The 20882-nt window shown below is 47.0% G+C and overlaps 1 protein-coding gene across 1 annotated transcript in view; it reads right to left on the bottom strand.

The window, feature by feature from the left end:
- Nucleotides 1-185: 185 nt before the first annotated feature.
- Nucleotides 186-20882, bottom strand: part of LOC122565058 (unconventional myosin-IXb-like) — a 51118-nt gene continuing 30421 nt past the window's right edge. Inside the window, exons 3-6 of the mRNA XM_087975838.1 lie at nucleotides 3320-3414; nucleotides 1992-2054; nucleotides 1068-1167; nucleotides 186-293 (exon numbers count right to left, since the gene is read on the bottom strand). Of these exons, the coding sequence (XP_087831964.1) occupies nucleotides 186-293; nucleotides 1068-1167; nucleotides 1992-2054; nucleotides 3320-3414 (366 nt within the window). The remainder of the gene's footprint in view (nucleotides 294-1067; nucleotides 1168-1991; nucleotides 2055-3319; nucleotides 3415-20882) is intronic.

The raw sequence follows: 20882 nt of genomic DNA, 5'->3' as shown, positions 1-20882 counted from the left end.
GGCCAGAGCTCTCTTTTTACAGCTCCATTGTGACCTCCCTGTCCCTGTGTTCAATGCCTTGACTATTAAAGTACCCCATTTGTCCCTCAAACACCCAATCTCACTGCCCACGCTGCCCTCTCACCAACTGCTAGCTGTCCTGGTGATCAGGACATGAAAGAGAGTGAAGGTAAATTACTGTGAACTCACTGATTCTTGGTTGTGTGCAGGAAGCCAACCATCTCCATGGCCTGTTTCAGGCGCTCAAACTCATGCTTCAGATCCTCACCATCATCCAGACAAAAATCCTGCTTCTACAAGACAGCAGGAAAAGACAGGACGCATTACAGCTCAGTACTGGACAGGGGAGGGAGGGAGAGAGAGAAAAGAGAGAGAGAGATTGGAGGGAGGGAGGAGGAATGACAGAGATAGAGACAGAGAGAGACACCACCACAGGCTTGTGGGGGTGAGGATTGTCACAGATGGGGAAAGGGCTCAGAGAGGGGCCGGGCCAAGTAGATAGTGGAATGGAGAGCAGGCAGTGCACAGCAGTAAGGGCAAGGGAACAGGGCACATACCTGGCAGAGTGAGAGGGAGGGGGAGAGAGAGTGGGGGAGGAGAAAAGGGAGAGAGAGAGAGAGAGAGCGGGGGGGGGGGGGGGGGGGGGGGGGGGGGGGAGAAGAGAGAGAGCGGGGGGGCAGAGAGCACCGGAGGCAGAGAATGCAGGGAAGGCAGCTACTGCGGGGGGTGCAGAGAGCGCGGGGGGGGGGGGGGGGCAGAGAGAGAGGGGCGCGGGGGCCAGAGAGTGCAGTGGGGGGGGAGCATGGGAGGGAGAGAGACACAGAGGGGAAGCGAGGACAGGAACAAGGGGGATTGCGAGGATGAGAGAGAGAGAGAGCGTGTGAGAAAGTGAGCATTGAGAGAGCGAGAAAAAGAGAGAAAGAAAGAGTGAGAATGAGAAAGAAAGAAGGTGCTCAGGCATCGTCAGGACGAACGTCAGAGACACAAAGCAGGAACATCAACACATGCTGTTTCCTGCTCGTTGTTAACCTGCAGTTTCTGAGTGCCCTGTAGAATCCAGGACGTACCTGATTGAGGTAGTAATAATCAGCCGGCTGCTTCAACTGGAAATCCTGTCGCTCAGACTCACTCGCCCCCAGCAACAAGTAATAAAATACATGGTAGTTCCTGCATGGGGTTGGGGTGGGAGGGGGGTAGTGATAGTGACGGGAGGGGTGGAGAAAATACGGAGACGATGAAATGACACTTGCTGAATTTCAGGGTGAAGAGATCAATGAATAAAGATGGTTGCTAATGAGGTTGAGTCATGCTCAGTGTGACTTGCAGCAGGTCTACAAGGGATGGAAGATTTCAGAGGGAGGTTGCTGCACTGGGTCACCTTCTGTGGGACTTGCCATGATCCAATGTTGCTGGGATCAAACAGCCTGGCATTCCCACCATCAGAACTGACGTGGACACTCTGGGAAGGAGCTCCACTCTACCAGCAAGTCACATTGAGATGCTCTATTATGTTAAAGGTGCTATGCAAATGCAAATTCCAATTGCTGAGTCTGTGTCTGTGTCTGACGGGACGCAGTGGATGGAAGCACAGGTTTAATAAAATGCAGCCACATTGCCCTGACCATGCAGCTGGAAGGCTGACCAGACGGAGAGCTGAAACAAGGAGCAGGGTCCCTGATTGTGAATGGGGATACATGCTCCATTTAACCAGCTGCACCAAGTCTGTGCTCAGACTGTGGATCAGTGAGCAGGTCAGGGAGAGAGTGACAGAGCGGAGAGGATCTAGGTCTCACCTTTGATCTCCCTTCTGCCTCTATCGCAGTCTCACATCAAAACCCAGGAAATTGACACCATCTCTCTCTCTCTTTGATGTTCAGCATCTGCTCTGAAAACGTCGCCCAATCACCAATCAAATTACTCCCCAGAACAAAGTCACCTCGGGTCATCATGTGCAAGGTCATGGGGTCACTAGTCCCTCAGCTGATTCTTACCTCTCATCAGCCTCCTGGGACACCAGGCGTGATTTCTCTAGAAGGTATTTCTCTACAACAGCCCTGGGAAAAAAAAAGAGCGAAACCTTAATCTCACAGAGTGAGACAGAGAGAGAGAGAGACAGAGAGAGAGACAGAGAGAGAGAGAGAGAGAGAGAGAGAGAGAGATAGATAGAGAGATAGATAGATAGAGAGATAGATAGATAGATAGATAGATAGAGAGAGAGCATTCACAACAAATGGCAGAGAGTAGAGATGTGGAAAAGCTAACACACCAGTGTCACACCTTTCACTTTCCCTCAGTGAAAGTGCTGGCCCACGTCCAAAAAACTGAAACATCAAACTCAGAGGCTAGAGATGGACCAGGCTGTGGGTCAGAGACAGAGAGAGAGAGAGACAGAGAAACAGACAGTGAGACAGACATGGATTACCTGATTCATGTCAAAGAAAGGGAGGGTGAGTGACTGACTGACTGAGTCAGTGAGAAAGATTCACAATTACATGTGTATGTGTGTCACAGAGAGAGAGAGAGAGAAAATGTGGAAGAGAAAGAGTGAATCAGAAAGAGGGAGAAAATGAGACAGAGAGAGAGAGAGAGAGAAAAAGACTGAAGTGTTAAAAGGGAGTGTGTTTGAGATTGTAAGAGAGGAATTCACTGAGAGAGTGAGTGCGTCTATAAAAGTGTGAATTTGAGAATGGGTGTGAGTGTGTGTGTGAGAAAGCAAGTGTGCACGTGTGAGTTTGTGTATGATTGTGCAATTGAGAGAATGAGAGAGTGTGTGAGAGAAGACATGCACTGGGGAATGTACAAGAGCGCACACACGAGAGAACATGCATGTGATCATGCGCAGGAGAGACGTTGTGCGTGCACCCATGAGGGGGTCTGTGCGTATGAGATGAAGGAGCTGGTACCTGGGACAGGGAGGGTCTGCCCAGACATGTTCCAGCTGCTGGGTTTTGACACCAGGTTCAGTCACCCAGTGTCTAGAACTCTCACTGAAGCTGCTGCCTCTCTGTGCCAGTTATTACTGAGCAAGCATCTAGCTCAGTAAGGAAGGATGTTGCCCATCATCAGGCAAAGCCTTTACTGCTCAGAGCCACTGCAACTCAGCTTCCGGTCACATAGACAGGGACTTATCAGCTCAAGAGTCTTGTTATTGCTCAGTGTGTACACACACACACAGGTACATACATAGACCCACCTAGACACACACACACGCCCAACCCAACGTCCTGGGATCGACTAATGGACTCACCCAACTTGTACCACCCCCGTCCATCTGTAATGTAAAAACAAGTTAATCAGCAGGCCACAGGGTCACACTCACCCTCTAACAAGTCCATTTTCTAAGTAATTGACCTGAATAAATTTGCCAAATCGACTCGAGTTGTTGTTGTGGGCAGTTTTTGCATTTCCAAAGGCCTGTAGGAAAAAAACAGAGGCTGTTATTCAGGATAGGCAGAGAGCTGCTTGCTGCTGGCATCATTGTTCCATATGCTGGTACCAGTTACAATGAGACCCCATCACAGAGGGGCTCTGCACCTCCACAGAGGCCCTTTCTCTAAGTCAGCCCACAGCTCTCAGTCTCTCTGTCCCCCATCGTGCAGTGACTCAGAGCAGAACTGGCTAACTGCTCTCGTACTCCCTCTCAGCCATGGGTCTGGGCTACGTCCTTCATTGACTGAACTGGTTGGGTCCTAAGGGACCTCGCTGCTAGGCTGGGTCTGCAGCTGGTAGTGAAGGAACCAACAAGAGGGAACAGCAGACTCAACCTTATCCTCACCAATCTGCTGCTGTCGGTGCATCTGTCCATGACCGTATCAGTTACAGTGACCACCACACTGTCCTTGTGGAGACAAAGTCCCACCTTCACATTGAGAACACTCCCCATCAAGGGGCAACTTTGGAGGGACAATAAATTCTGACTGACTCAGTGAAGCCCTCGTTCCATGAGCAATTTTTAAAAAGATCTATTCATACAAAGTTTAAATAAAGAAAACACTCAATACCTTGAAAAAACTGAAAATGTGAAAAAGGCAACTTTTATCAAATTAAAAGTCAGGCCCTTGTTCATTCTTTCTATTTTGAGCTTGTCAAATTGAAATGAAAGATTCTCGCCTTCAGCAACTTCTTCCAAATTTATGTTTGTTCTGTAAAATGACTAAAATACAAACTGCTAAATAAAAACCCCCCAACAGCTCTCTCATTATAGCAGCGCAATGGCTCTGCTTCTGAACTTCTAACCTACAGCAGGCTTTCTCAAAGTGGGGGTCACAAACTCAGAGGTCAGCATGGAGCTCTGGTCAGGGTACAGTAGCTGTGCCCCTGCTCTCGCAGCCCCTCCCAGACCCACAGACATCCTCCACCATCCTCCACCCCCCAAAACATGGTCCCACACACTCACAGCACCCTTCATCCCACCTCCTGTGGGCACCCCCACACCCCCCACCCAGTATGTCGCTCTCCAGACTCAATAAGGGACTGTGACAATGTTCATGTCTCGAAAGGTGTTCAGTGGGGAAGCCCTGACCGAGAGAGGAAGCCCTGACCGAGAGAGGAGAGGAGTTCAAATCCAGCAGGAAAAAAAATTAAAACTGCATTCAGTAAATCGAGTAATTTGCTGCCAAACATGTTACGGTGTCAGTGGGTGGAATTATTTCTTCTTCCATATCTTGTTCAATCTTTACAACTAGTGACTCCAGACCCACAGCAATGTAACTGCTCTCTGAAATGGCCAAGCTCAGTTTCAAAGGTAATTAGGGACAAGTAATAAATACTGGCCCAGCCAGCGACACACACATCCCATTAAAGAATAAAGAAAAGAACTGAATCAAACCTTGAACAAAGTTAAAAATCACACAACACCAGGTTATAGTCCAACAGGTTTAATTGGAAGCACACTAGCTTTCGGAGTGACAATCACCTGATGAAGGAGCGTCGCTCCGAAAGCTAGTGCTTCCAATTAAACCTGTTGGACTATAACCTGGTGTTGTGTGATTTTTAACTTTGTACACCCCAGTCCAACACCGGCATCTCCGAATCATGACTACTATCGAAACCTTGAACAGTGTGTGTTTTGGTCTCCTTACCCAAGGAAGGATATTCTGGTTGCAGGAGGAAGTACCAGTGGAGATTCAGCCCCTTAAGTGGCAGGGTTTGGATGAGGAGAGTTTGAAGAGACTGGGCCAGTGTTTTTCTGGGGTTTACAAGAATGAAAAGGGATTTCATACAAATGTACAAAATTTGTAAAAAGGCTTGACTGTGTGGATACAGTCCAGAACAAAGGACCACAGTCTCAGGATAAGGGGTGGGCCATTTAAGACTGAAATAGAGTCATAGAGATGTACAGCACGGAAACAGACCCTTCGGTCCAACCCGTCCATGCCGATCAGATATCCCAACCCAATCTAGTCCCACCTGCCAGTACCTGGCCCATATCCCTCCAAACCCTTCCTATTCATATACTCATCCAAATGTCTCTTAAATGTTGCAACTGTACCAGCCTCCACCACATCCTCTGGCAGCTCATTCCATACACATACTACCCTGTGTGTGGAAAAAGTTGCCCTGTAGATCTCTTTTATATCTTTCCCCTCTCACCCTAAACCTATGCCTTCTCGGTCTGGACTCCCCCACCCCAGGGAAAAGGCTTTGTCTATTTATCCTATCCATGCCCCTCACAATTTTGTAAACCTTTATAATGTCACTCCTCAGCGTCCAATGCTCCAGGGAAAACAGCCCCAGCCTGTTCAGCCTCTCCCGAAAGCTCAGATCCTCCAACCCTGGCAACATCCTTGTAAATCTTTTCTGAACCCTTTCAAGTTTCACAACATCTTTCCAATAGGAAGGAGACCAGAATTGCACACAATATTCCAACAGTGGCCTAACCAATGTCCTGTACAGTCGCAACATGATCTCCCAGCTCCTGTACTCAATACTCTGACCAATAAAGGAAAGCATACGAAATGCCTTCTTCACTATCAAGGAGCTATGAACCTGCATTCCAAGGTCTCTTTGTTCAGCAACACTCCCGAGGACCTTACCATTAAGTGTATAAGTCCTGCTAAGATTTGCTTTCCCAAAATGCAGCACCTTCCATTTATCTGAATTAAACTCCATCTGCCACTTCTCAGCCCATTGGCCCATCTGGTCCAGATCCTGTTGTAATCTGAGGTAACCATCTTCGCTGTCCACTACACCTCCAATTTTGGTGTCATCTGCAAACTTACTAACTGTACCTCTTATGCTCACATCCAAATCATTTATGTAAATGACAAAAAGTAGAGGACCCAGCACCGATCCTTGTGGCACTCCACTGGTCACAGGCCTCCAGTCTGAAAAACAACCCTCCACCACCACCCTCTGTCTTCTACCTTTGAGCCAGTTCTGTATCCAAATGGGTAGTTCTCCCTGTATTCCATGAGATCTAACCTTGCTAATCAGTCTCCCATGGGGAACCTTGTCGAACGCCTTACTGAAGTCCATATAGATCACATCTACTGCTCTGCCCTCATCAATCTTCTTTGTTACTTCTTCAAAAAACTCAATCAAGTTTGTGAGACATGATTTCCCATGCATAAAGCAATGTTGACTATCCCGAATCAGTCCTTGCCTTTCCAAATGAGGAAGAATTTGTTCAAACAGAAGATGGTGATTTGTTGTACATCTCGACCTGAGGGCTACAGAAGCTCAGTCACTGAGTAAATTCACGATGACGATCAATAGACTTTTAGATACTAATAACATCAAGGGATTTGAAATAGCACAGGAGAATGGTGTTGAGGTAGATGGTCAGCCATGATGCAGAACAGCAGGGCTGACTCAAGGGGCTGAAAAGCCTATTCCTCACATAGACAGGATTGCTTTGTTACTGCTGGTGGGACACATCCACGTTATCTCAATAACATTCACATTAAACTAACACATGAATGAAAAAACAATTAGAGGGAACTTGCTCATGGGTCAGGAATAGGAGGTGTCAGAAACTCTGTCAGGCTTTGCTGTGTGTGTAATTCTGTAAGCATTACCTGCTCTCCTGGGCTGTCCTATTCAAGAATCTTGTACAGTAAATCCTTGTTAAAACTCTTCATGGTCTCACCTTTTTGTTTCTAACCCTGTAATTCTCTCTAGCTCTACAACACAGACCTCTCCTGGAGGCGGCTCCTGCTTTAACCACTGAACTCCCACTTCCTCCTTACACTCCCTTACTCAACCCCTCCTCCAGACACCTACACTCCCTCCCTCTTCTACTTAAACATCTTCCTTAATAACCTCCCCTTGAACATGCTTTGGTGGCCTCTCTCTCAGTCTCCTTATTTGCCTCAACATTTCCTCTGAAGGCGCTCTATAAATTAAGCTCGTCACTGGTTGGACTGTATTTGGTGTTTGATTGAGATTTTCCCACCTCACGTTAATTATTTCCTAACTTTCTGATCAATCCCTGCGTCAACAATGGTAACTCCAATACCCACAATGCTCTGCACTCCTGAAACCACTCCATCTATCGCGGGGCCTTGATCGTTACCTGCAGGAAGGTTGCATGGCACCCAGAGAACACAGCAGCACCCCGATTACATAGCAGAGGGAGCAAAGCTAGAGAAGGACCAGGCTTCACTGATTGTGAAACAATCTCTGTGAATGGACAAGCATTAGTTTAAAGAAAAAGTCAATTCTCATAGCGCTGGAGTAAATGCAAAGGCTGACTGTCCATCCCCAGCCGCCTGGAGAAGGTAGTGTGGATTTGATAATGAACCAGACCACATTGAGCATTTTTGTAGAATCCCTACATGGTGGAAGTAGGCCATCTGGCCCATCAGACACACACCAACCCTCCACAAAACATCTCACCTCCTAGCCAATCCCTTTTAACCCAGCATTTCCCATGGCTAATCCACCTAGCCTGCATTTCCCAGGATATTATGGGCATGGCTAATCCACCTGCACATCTTTGGACTGTGGGAGGAAACTGGAGCACCTGGAGGAAACCTACACAGACACAGGGAGAACATGCAAATTCCACACAGACAGTTGCCTGAGGGTAGAGTCAAACCCCAGCGCAGTGAGGCAGCAGTGCTAACCATTGGGCTACCGTGCCTCCCCACGTAAATCACATCGGTGTAGGACAGGAGTCACAGATAGGCCCAGACTGGGTCAGGATTGCAGGTCCCCTTCCCTAGAAGTCACTGGACCAATTGGGTTTTCACATCAGTCTGACAGCTTTATGGTCACTTTCACCTATTCCTGTAACGTGGGTCCAGAATTCAGATTTCGGATTGTCTTATGGGATTTACATTCCCATGCTGTGAATGACTAATCCTGCTTTAGAACCACTAGATTACTATACACAAACCTCAAGAGAAACACAGCTCACAGCTGCAATGTGGATGGTGTTGACACAGAACTGGAGCCTGCAACTGAGGGAACTTCTCAGTGAGCAGGAGACACAGGTGAGTTATTTCACCAACACAGCAGAGTTTAGAATTAACTCACCACAATTACACTATTCGACCTGTCCAGAGACATTATGATACACTTCTACAGCAGGTAGGGACAGTACCACTGAGCCACAACAGTCCCTTAGCAATTATGCTAATAGCTTCACTTCACTTTGCATGTTCTTGTTAACTTCCCTCACACTCCTCTCCATCTCAGAAATGCATGTGGTCTCACACTTTATAAAACACGATGAGGTATAGCAAATGGCCCTCGCAGTTTCTGCAACAAGATCTAATCTCCACCAGGGCCAAGGCCACATGGAGAGCAGCCTCACTGGAGGAACATGTCAGTGTCCAATCCCCAGTGAGACTGCTTGAGGACTGTCGATGCACCAAAGTCAATTGACTTGGAGGGGGTGCAGAGGAGAGTCACCAGGATGGTGTCTGGGATGGAGGATCCCAGCAATTCTGTTCTCATTGGAAAGAAGGCGGCTAAGAGGGGATTTGATAGAGACATCCAAGATGAACAGAGGATTAGATAGAGTAGACAGTGAAAGTCTGTTTCCTAGGATGATGTACGAGGGGGCATAATTACAAATTGAGGGGTAGTAGACGTAAGGCAGATGTCAGAGGCAGGTTCTTTACTCAGAGAGTGGTAAGGGCGTGGAATGCCCTGCCTGCTAATGTAGTTAACTCAGCCACATTAGGGAGATTTAAACAATCCTTGGATAAACACATGGATGATGATGGGATAGTGTAGGGAGACGAGCTGAGAATAGTTCACAGGTCGGCGCAACATCGAGGGCCGAAGGGCCTGTTCTGTGCTGTGTTGTTCTATGTTCTAAGAGAGGCTGGATAAGCTCTGGTTGTTTTCCTTCCAGCAGAGAAGGTTGAGGGGGTCATGAGAAGGTGGGTAAGATTATGAGGAGCATGGACAGAGGTGGATAGTCAGCAGCTGTGCCCTTTGTTGAAGGGTCATAACAAGGGGACATCATTTTAAAGTGAAAGGCAGGAGGTTTTGAGGGGATTTGTTGGGAGGTGCATTTTGGTCATAATAACTGCCTGCACGCTGCGCCCAAAGGAAGATGGAGACTGGGAAGGAGGGAGCAGCCATAGGATATAGGGTGATTGCCAAGGGCATGGTTCAGACAAAATAAACGCAAACAGTTTCAAACCTATTAACGAGGAACACCCAGCTTGGAGTGGAGCTAGCTCAGAGCTAGGAAACTCATGGAGGTAATGAATTACTGTCATACTATTGGGATATCACTGGCTTAAAGCTGCATGTGTTCAGGAGCTACTGCATGGGGAAGGCTGGAGAGAAAGTTATTGGAATGAACTGTGTCAATTGTTACATTTCAATTTGAGCTTGCGATCTGAGACACAGTAACTGCCTGGTTAACACATTCCAGCTTTGTGAGGGGCACATGCAATGGAAATGCATTCATCGAGAGTTCACTGGACTGTAGGACGTGTGTTTAGGAGGATCACATTATTTGTGTAGAAGTGTGTCACTTAGTTTGAAAAAAATCTTTGGCATAGATACCAATTTTAATACTGCAGCATCTCAGAAATGCATGCTTTCCATGTATGTTGTGGTTTTAAGTTTATAGGAATTTATAATTATTAATAAAAATTTTTCCAATTCTGGTTGTGTGCATGTTCAAAAATTCAGAAAACCAAGGAGTTAGTGAGAATGAAATAAGTCCCCTCGATCAAAACATAGCCCTGGAGGAGAGTGCTCAGGGAATGACGTTGTGCCCCTGATGTGAAGGGGTCACTATGCTGGGATTGTACAAATGGCCAGCAACACCTACATCCCACAGACAAATAAAAATCTCAGCACACAGCCAAGGAGACTGTCTCAATTTCCAGCAAATTGAGAGTGACAGTAACACAAATACAATCTTCGGAACAGGAGTAGGCCATTCAGCCTGAGCCTGTACCACCATTGACTGAGATCATGGCTGATCCATGGCCTATCTCCATAGACCTGCTTTTGGCCCATACCCCTTAAATTTGTGCTAAGCAAGCATTACTTATCTCAGATTTAAAAATAATAACTGATCTAGTATCAACTGCCATTTATGGAAGAGAGTTCCTTTGTGTGTGGAAGTGCTCCCTAATATCACTCCTGATCGGTCTGGCCCTAATTCTCAGACTATGCTCCTAGTTCTAGAATCTCCAACCTGTGGAAATAGTTTACCTTCATCTCCCTGTCTTTTCCTGTTCATATGTTGAAGGTTTCAATCAGGTCACTCCTTAACCTTCTAAATTCTGGAGAAAAAGGCCTAATTTGTGTAATTTCTCACCACTGAACGCCTGAAGGCCAGGTGTCATTGTTGAACACCCTTCAGAACCAAAACACCCTTTCTAAGGAGTGGTGCCCAGATCTGCTCACTGTATTCCAGGTGGGGTCTAACCTAAGTTTTGTACCAGTCAGTTCGTTGCGCTCTCTCCTACTCCTTCCCCACCGCCTTGTCATGTTTTCCTTTCCAAGTACTTCCCCAGTTCCATTCTGCACGTTCCTGTGGAGTTTGCTTCCATTCCCTTTCCAGGCAACACATTCCAGAGGATATAACACTGTCTGAACAACATTGCTGAAGGGACAGAGAGTGAAGAAGTGGGTGAGAGGGACACCCTGTATCTCATGGCAAGAAAATGTGCTCAGACTCCTGGCCTGAATCAGAGTCACAGTGCAATGAATCATGTTTAAACTGCAGTCATTCTTCATAACTGAAATACCAACAGGATTTCACACACAGGAAACACAAAGTGCCATGTTACACAGCAAGATCCCAGAAAAAAGCAGCAACTCTGCATACTGGAAAACCCCAGACACAACATACTGAAACTGAACAGCAAGAGATCACACTCTGCACACAGACAATTCACTCTAGCATCTGCATACAACAAGCACACCAAGGCGCTGGGACATCAAGGCCCATGTGTAACAGCATGTAATGATGCTGAGCACAATCCCACATAGAACTGAGACAGTGGGATCTTTTCCCTCTTTTACTGAGACCATACTGCTCCTCTTCACAAAGTACCCTCAACATTCACCTGCATTGTATTCCCCTCAACCCTCAGGGCTTACACACAGACACAGACACACAGATACACATACACACATACATCACCCCATAACCAGACCAAAACCTCCAGGACTGCCACCCAATGGAGTTGGCAATCCTAGCCCTATACTGCACGTGCCCAGTGCCCTCTGAATGCTGCCCCTAGTCTGAATCACTTTCATTTCACCTTTCTACAGAATCAATACCAGGCAAGGAGCTGAGGGCAAAGAGATAGAGGGGAGGGTGAGATATACCCGTACTTGGCCTCAGGATCCGGAATATCCTCTGGCACATCCTTTAAAAAGATACAAGGTGTGTCACTCAGGCTATTTTTAAATTTACATCCTTTTTAATCATTACATGCCCTGAGTAATAACAGCCCAGCACAGAATAAAGACCCAAATAAAATAAAAGCCCATCTGGAATAAATTATAAACTGTGTGGGGAGGCAAATCAATGGCAGGCCTTCCAATATCCTGCTGTAACCTCCTACTTCACCACAGCTCTCCAAATATGGCAAAGACCCAGAGAGCTCGGGGAAACGACAGGTTTAGCCCTCTCCTCCCCTCCCCCACTCACGTCAGTCTCTTACACAGCAGAGGAAGTCAGGACACTTTGAAATAAGCTGGGCAGCTTCAAAACTCCAGATTCCTCATGATTACACATTTGCAAGGCCAGGCGCCCCAAACCAGGCCGTCTCTAATTATGTTGCCATCAAATTAAACTTGTAATGTTCCAATTCCCTGGGGACGTCCACAGAGAACAGAACTAACAAACATTAACCTTTCGATTGCCAACAAGTATTCCTGCCAGAGAGAATCTCTCACGGGGAGAGGTGTTTGTCTGAGAATCTCTCATGGGGAGAGGTGGTTTGTCTGTGCTGTGCTGTGACACCTGTCCGATACCTGGACCAAGGCTTGTCCAGTCAAACTAGGCCAGAAGCATCAGTTAAGGGGTTACAATTAGCTCATGAAGTCTCATTCCTGGTCATTCTGAGGGAACTCCCATTAGTAAATAAGAGTATGTGTGTGCAGCTGTGGGTGCGGGGTGGCAGGGAATGGGTGTGTGCACGCATGTGATTGTGTAGCTGTGGGTGTGTGTGTAGCGGTGGAGAGGTGCGTGGGGGTGTGCAGGGGTGCATGTGTGCATGGATGTAGCTGTTGGTGTGCGGGTGTCTTTGTGTAGCTGTGGTGTGGGGGTGTATGTATGTGTAGTTCTGGGGTGTGCGTGTGTGGGAGCGTATGTGTGAGGGGATAGGTTTGCATGTGGGTACGCATGGGGATGGGGCTGTAGGTGGGAGCAGTGGGGTGTGCGTGTTGGGGGCATGGCTGTGGGAATTTGTGTGTGCGTGAGTGTTTGATGTTGGAACATGTCCAGTGCCCTGATGTGTCTGAATACCAGCTCCTGGATGGAACACTCTCTTTAACATTCTGTTGCTGAGAGGGACATTCATTTCCAATTCACAGGGATAACGCAAGGAGATCAGAAAGAGCACAGTTAACAAACAAAAAGACCAACAGGGACTCTGAAACATGGGAAATGGTTGTCGTCATGGTTACACAAAGAGCAAACAGAGACCCATTACAAAGACAAGGACCAACCACATGAGAATCAATGATTGGATTAAAATCCACTCACAATCCAATTGTCTACACTCTGAAGGTACAAGGATTTTCACACAATTGTTACATTCAGGAAAAAGGCCATTCAGCCATTGGGTCAGTGCTGGCTCTGTCAGAGGATTTGCATTTTCTTGGTCAAGGACCTTAAAACTGTTCCACCTGGTTCTCGATTCTTCCACCAATGCGAAGGGTTTGTTCCATCCTCTCTGTCTCGTGCTGCCTATGATCGCAAACACCAAACCACCTCGACTGAGGGAATCAGGCCCAATTCAACCAAAGTAACTGAAGAACCACTCTTGTTGATCTTTCTTCAAACCCTCATCGTCACTCCTTTCCAAAGCAGATTTAACATCTTGTCCTTGCTCTTAGACCCTCATTAATAAAGCCCAGGTTACTGTTCACTTTACTACCTGCTTGCTCAATCTGTCTTGCTGCTGATTTCTCACAAATACACCCAACATCTGTCTCCCTCACACCCCAACCCCATACTCCCACACCCTTTCAGAATCGTGCCCTTCATTTTAGACGCTCTCATGTTCTTCCCGCCAAAATGAATCACTTTACACCTCCACAGATCTTCAGGAACAAGCCATTCAGTCCATTGTGTCAGTGTGAGCTGAATAAACTAGCCGCCCATTCGATTCCCAAGCTCAATCCTGGTGCATGGCTCTGCAGGTTCTAGAGCTTCATGGGCAGATCCAGGCTCTGTTTACATGATTTGAGGGTCTCCACCTCAACTGGGCAGAGAATTCCAGACACCCACCACCTTCCGACACCCACCAATCCTTCTTCCAATCACCTCTAAACTGCCCCCCACTCCCACCCCCACATCCACACTGAACTGTATCTGCCACCTTGTCATCCCACTCCATCAACTTCACTATATCCTTCACTATGCTGCCCTCCTGTCAGTTCACAACACGCCCACATTTCATATCAGCCACAAATTGTGAAACTATGCTGACTTCAACAAAGTCCACATCAATGATGTGTCAGGAATTCAAACACTGATCCCTGGGGAACTCCACTTAAAAAAAACCGTCCTCCAGTCTAAAAAATAACCATTATTTACTAATCTCTATTTCCTGTCACGCAGGCAATTCTGAATCCATGTTGGTACTGTTCTTTTAATTCCCTGAGTTACAACCCTTCTCACAATTCTGTTGTGAGGCACTGTATTGAATACCTTCTGGAAGTCTATGTACACCACATCAACAGCATTGACCTCATCAAAATTAGTTAAAGATTAATCATCCTTAACAAATCCATGCTGGCTTTCCTTACAGAACTCTGTGTTTATCCAAGTGGCTATTAGTTTCTTGACACTTCTCACCTTTAGATTAAACTAACCACGCTTATCTTTACACCCTATCTCAAAAAAAGGATGCAATATTAGCAATTCTCCAACTGCTTGGCTCCACCCCATCAGGCCAGTACCTCCACAATTTTCTCTCTCACTTCCCTCACAATCACTAGCTGTGGATCCTAGTGCCTTATCAACTTTAAGAACAAACAGCCTGTTCCAATATCTTATCACAAATTTTAGACTAATTACCTCCTCTTTAATCTGTGCAGCATTTTGTTAAGAAAGATGCATAATATTAATTTAACACCCAAGTCACGTCCCAAGCTACCCTTCTCTGTCCCAAATCAGCCTTACTTCTCCATTGATGTGGCTGCCCTGAGAAGCCACTGGAATTCCCTTTAATGTTCGCTTCTTGTCCTACTTCTGTGCTTCTTTATTCTGCTTTCTCAATTCCATGTAAAATCTCTCGGTTCAGCCTGGTCCTCCATTGTATAATCAATCTGACACCAGTCATAATCACACTTTCTTTGCTTCATCTTATTCTCTACCTCTTTTGTTATCCAGGGATTTATTTCTCCGTATATATGCTCATTCCCATCAGTGTGTACTATCCAAAAGATGCACTGCAGAAATTCACCAAAAATCCTAAAACAGCACCTTCCAAACCCATGACCACTTCCAACTAGAAGCACATTTGCAGCAGATACATGGGAACACCTCCTGCAAGATCCCCTCCAACCCACTCGCCATTCCTTCACTGTCACTGGGTCAAAACCCTGGAAATCCCTCCCTAAGAGTGCTGCTAATGCCTCTACACCACACAGACTGCAGCAACTCAAGAAGGTAGCTCACCCCCACCTTCTCAAAGGCAGCGAAGGACGGTCAATGATTACTGGCCCAGCCAGCGATGCCCATGTCCCATGAATGAATAAGTAAGAAACTGAATCCTGCCGAAACTCTTTCCTCTCTAAACCCAGCCCATTGTTAAGATTTTTTTCTTGCCTACTAGTTGATTCCTCTGTATCTGGGATACATCCACTCTTACCCCACGGAAGTTGCATTTCCCACAATTAACTATTCTCACTCTGATTGCTCCATGTCCTTTTCCACAACCCTGACCTGAGAATAAATAATCACTCACTTTTCCCTGAATTCCCTCGGCCCACCTCAGTCTCAGGAACCAGGGATGTTCTGTAGAACATTCTCCTGAGCGCACTGACAGAGCAGGACTCTCGCTCTCTCTGCGCTTTTCCTGACCACCATTCCAGCCCTTGTTTGAATAATTAAAGCCCCCTGGTATAACGACGGTTCAGTCTTGTACCTCTTTGTAATTTCCTGGAAGACCTGTTCCTCTCATGTTCCCCACTGGTTAGTGTCCTATAGATTACACTGAGCAATGTCATTACATTTTGTTCCTTAGCTTTAATTAAATAGATTCTGACTTTGACCTCTTTGGGACATCCGGTCTCCCCAGGGCTGTAAGACTCTCCTCAGTCATCGCCACCTTTCCCTGCTTGTTCAAACGTCTAGTTCCCAGGAACATATCACATCCAGCTCTGCCCTTCTCTGAGCAAAGCCTTCATTATCGCCACATCATCACTTTGCCACAAGATGTTCTCTGCCTGAACATCGATTGTACCCAGTCTGGTCACACGCATACACACGCAGTAACATGCACAGTAACCCAAGTTCAGACCTCATTACTTTCTCGTGCATTGGAACTGACCTACTAACATCCCATTTTCACTCAGTCACTCTCCACCCAAAGTGGACCTGGCCCTTTTCTAGCACTTTCTAGTTTTCTATTTGCATCTTGTTTCTGCTTTTAATCCTAGATGCTAGTGCTCAGCTTTCTCTGAATTTCGATGAACTGACTCTCAACCACAAAAATGAATCTCCCAATCAGTCCCAGCCCCGCTCAGCTGCAAACCATGCCTTTAGAAGCGTTTGATTTTCTCAGAAACATGCCGCATGGACCTGGAGAACTCTGTCTCACACCCAGCCTCAAATCCCAGGCACCGAACCTCCCCACCTTCATATTCCTCCTCTCACACTGCCGGCAATCCAGAGAATACTCCAACAAGGTCCTAGCTTCCCAACTCATTCCTGAAACTCTGGCTGCACAGCCTAGATCCCCACCCCCTCTGCAGCATTGGTGCTGACTTGTCCAATTACCTCCGACTCACCCCCTTCCCTCTGCTACCCTTGCCACAATGTTCTCTAATCAGGCACAGAAGACCATGCTATCTCAGGGTGACATTGACAGAAATGCCCCTCTGCCCCCATGATAGGGGAGTTTCCCCAAACAGCAGCATGTTTAAATTTCACTCCTGGGTGTCAAACGGGACATTTATTGCTGACAGGGAGATGGGTGACCTTCCTGAACCCCACAGTGTCTTCTTCAGTCCTTTCAGCCTTTACAGAGTAGTCAGTGTGGACTGGAGTCCAGCCACAAACTCAGGCTGGGTGAGGGCAGCAACTTCCTTCAGGGTGACGTATGTTTCTGAAGCAAGTTAAAGGACTGGTGAGGGAGGGGCATATGACAGGAGTGGGGGGCATCTGGCAAGGGAGGGGGAGTGCAGAAAGGAGTTTTTTAAAGGGATGGGGTGCGGGAATGTCAGGAGTGGGATACATGTGAGAAAGGGGCATGTCTTTCTCAGGTAGGAAAGAGGTGCTGTTAGTGCGATGGTGTGAGCGGGGAATGATCCGGGTGTGAGCAGGCTCTGAAGGGGCATGACTGGCCTGAAGAATTGTACGAGTGCCTGCCTAATCCAACCACACAAACAAATCGACTCGCTGCATTGGTGTCAGGTGAGGTCAGGTTGAGGCCTGGATAGTGAGTATCAGGAACAGCCCCGTCAATAGACAATAGGTGCAGGAGTAGGCCATTCTGCCCTTCGAGCCTGCACCACCATTCAATATGATCACGGCTGATCATCCTTAATCAGTATCCTCTTCCTGCCTTATCTCCATAACTCTTGATTCCAGAATCCTTGAGTGCTCTATCCATCTCTTTCTTAAATGAATCCAGAGACTGGGCCTCCACTGCCCTCTGGGGCAGAGCATTCCCCATTCAACACTGTCTCTCGAGAGTCTGCCCTTTCCAATGAGGCATCCCGATGTCACCCTCCCCTCCCGACAGCTAACTGCACCATTTGCTATGGGATACCGAGAAGCACTGAGTGAGGTGCAGAAACAGAGTTCAGGATTGAAGAAGACCCTCAAAGCTATGGGATAGCCTACTCCTGTTTTTAATTTGCATTTTATGGGATCTTGCTGTGCACCATTTGACTGCCTCCTTTGTGACAAAGATTACACACTTCAAGATGAATTAACTGGTTGCAAAGCACTTTGGGACATTGCGCAGATGTTCTGTCCTCCCCTAATATTTTCCCTTGGGTCCCCCTCTCTCCCTGTATGTCTCCTTTCTAAATTATTAATCTCAGGCACCAATAGGCAGACAGGGCCTTGGATTTAAGATCTCCTCTGCAGGAGCAATCTCAGCATTGGCCAGGGACACTCTGTCCCTATGAGAATCTGCCTTGGGTGTGAATCTTACACACAGGCATCAAACGGCAGAATGAGCTCCATGAGCACAGAGCAAGCAGATCCAAAGTCCATGTTTCTCCAGCTCATTCCTGCTGTGACACAGGGGTGGGGGGGGCTGTTTGACCTACACAGAGCGAACTGCACTCAGCTATAATTGGCTTCAGTTCACATGTGGGAAACAGCGAGTTAACCACAGCCATGCTCCTGGTCACTATCCAATGACTCACAGTTACAGCAGGAAGCCATTCAGCCCCACTAGCTCACTGCTGTGGGAGATTAACGATACAGTTTCACAGACCATCGCCCTGTTGTCAAACACAAGGCAACCCAGACTCTTGCTGCCTCCATCCACAGTTACAGAACGGGAGGGTGAACCAGCACGGGGGAGGGAGGGAGGTTGGAGAGAGCAGAGGTTGACAGACTAAGGCAAAATAATACTTTGAAACAAAAGTTCTTTTACTGAATGTTTTTCCCCTCCCACACACTCAGCTCCACAGTCTTGCTCCAGTGTTTGCTGCTTACTTTCCAATTTCTATCAAATGACATTCTTTAGATTTATTCCTGACCAGTTTCCAAAGCTTCCTCCCTGGCAGATTCTATAGATCTTACTCACAAGGCCATGAGCTGCTCAGAGTGACAGGCAAGAGTCAGAGTTCTGAACTCAGAGCCAGCCCTGAGCTGTAGGCTGTGTCTCCGACTGGGTGAGTCCACGTTGAATTACACTCCAAAAATAGACATTTGAGTAACTGGGTGGTGCAATGCATCAGACCATTTTTCCCCAAATTCAGCTTAGAATGACAGCATGGAAAGAAAAAGAGGGAAGGAGAAGGGAAAAAGAGAGAAAAAGTAAGAAAGACAACGAGAAAGAGCAAAAAGAGAGAGAAAGATAGAGAGAGAGAGAATATTCCATTTCCAAAGCTCCTTTGCCACCTCATTGTGTTCCCAGTGCATGACAGCCAATGAGGTGTTGTTTTGGAAGTGCTGTCGGAGGAACATAGTAGCCATTTTGCACACAGCAAGATCCCACAAAGAACAATCTGACAATGACCAGACAATCAGCCCTTATGGTGTGAATCAGGGCTATGGTCACACTGCTGCTTGCAGGATCTTGTTGGGCTCCTCATTTCCTATATTAAACAGCGTATAACTTTCAAAAAAGATGGTTCTGTGCAGGATACAAGTTGGATGCGTTTCCTGAGGATATAGTAGGCACTGCAGGAATGTGGGCCCTTTCTAACCTCCCTCACATCCACCCAGAGTTCAGATTATTGGCCGTTCCTTCAATACAAACAAGGCAGCTCTGCTGGAAATACAAACCAGGAGTAGGCCATTCGGCCTATCAAGCCTGATCCACCATTCAATAAGATCACAGCTGATCAGATTTTTTTTAGATTACTCACAGTGTGGAAACAGGCCCTTCGGCCCAACAAGTCCACACCGCCCCGCCAAAGCGCACCAACCCAGACCCATTCCTCTATGTTTACCCCTGCACCCAACACTACGGGCAATTTAGCATGGCCAATTCACCTAACCTGCACATCTTTGGACTGTGGGAGGAAACCGGAGCACCCGGAGGAAACCCACGCAGACACGGGGAGAATGTGCAAACTCCACACAGTCCTGAGGCGGGAGTTGAACCCGGGTCTCTGGTGCTGTGAGGCAGCAGTGCTAACCACTGTGCCACCGTGCCACCCATTAATTACACTCCAAATCTCAAACCCACAGTCCCACTTATCCCAGTAACCTCTCACACCTTGCTCAACAATAATCTCCCTATCTCAGCCTTATAAATATTCTCGGACGCTATTTCAGGAAGAGATTTCCAAAGACACTCAATCCTTCAGGGGAGATTTCTCCCCCCTCATCTCTGTTTCAAAGGAGTAGCTTCTCATCCTGAAACCATGACCCTTAATGCTGGATTCTCCCACCTGAGGAGACTTCCTCTCCACATTCCCCCTGTCAAAACCCCTTCAGGATCTTCTAGGTTTCAATCAACGTGCCTCTTAACTTTTCTAAACTCCAGTGGATACAAGACTAACCTGTCAAAAGTTTCCTTGGAAGATAATTCAGCCATTCCAGGTATTAGTCTATCTCCAAGTATTTACACCTTCCTCAAAGCAGGAAGCTAACACAGTATACAGTACTCCAGGTGTGGAGTCTCCAATACTCTGTAAACTGAAGTATAACATCTTGCATTCAATTCCCCCTTGAATAAACCATAACTTAAAATTAGTTTTCTTAATTACTTGGTGTACCTGTATAATTGCATTTTGCAATTTATAAACTCAATCATCCAGATCCCTCTGCGTTTCCAAACTCTGCCATTTCTCACCCTTTAGATAATTTCAGGAATTCTTTCTACTAAAATGAATATGTCACATTTTCCCACATTATTCTCCATTTGCTACTTGTGCCTTTTCACTTACCTTATCTATATCCCTTTGTGGTCTCCTCCCTATGTACACTTCATAACTCACTTTCCTGACTATTTCCTGCCACCAGCAAACTCGATAACCCATATCTCTGTCCCTTCTGAGTATTTTTCCTGTAATTACTGCAGCGAGTAAGTGCAGACTATCTCTAAGCAGCACTGCAGCCCAGGGAGACCGGAACCACCCTGCAGATACCCCAGTCCCAGCATCCAGAGCTGGGGCAGTTGGGGAATCAGGGCCTCAGGATGTTGGGGGGGGGGGTGGGGGACTAAGTGAACCCGTAGGGGGTGACGGGAGAAGAGGAAGATGGTGGAATGAGTTATAAATCAGGGAAGGATTGGGGCGGGTGGTTTTTCTTTCCTTCCTCTTTTTGAAGATGAAGGAGGCGGACCACGAGAGCCTCAAACAGCCTGTGACCAGCAGCAGCCCCTGGGGAGTTTACAGACCCAGGAATGTCTTCATTCAAACTT

This window comes from Chiloscyllium plagiosum, unplaced genomic scaffold (genome assembly GCF_037043375.1).
Source record: "Chiloscyllium plagiosum isolate Xiang-an unplaced genomic scaffold, Cpla_swu_hap1 HiC_scaffold_28, whole genome shotgun sequence".
Taxonomy (NCBI): domain Eukaryota; kingdom Metazoa; phylum Chordata; class Chondrichthyes; order Orectolobiformes; family Hemiscylliidae; genus Chiloscyllium; species Chiloscyllium plagiosum.
Note: the sequence above shows the minus strand (reverse complement) of the source record. Positions and strands in the feature narration are given on the sequence as shown.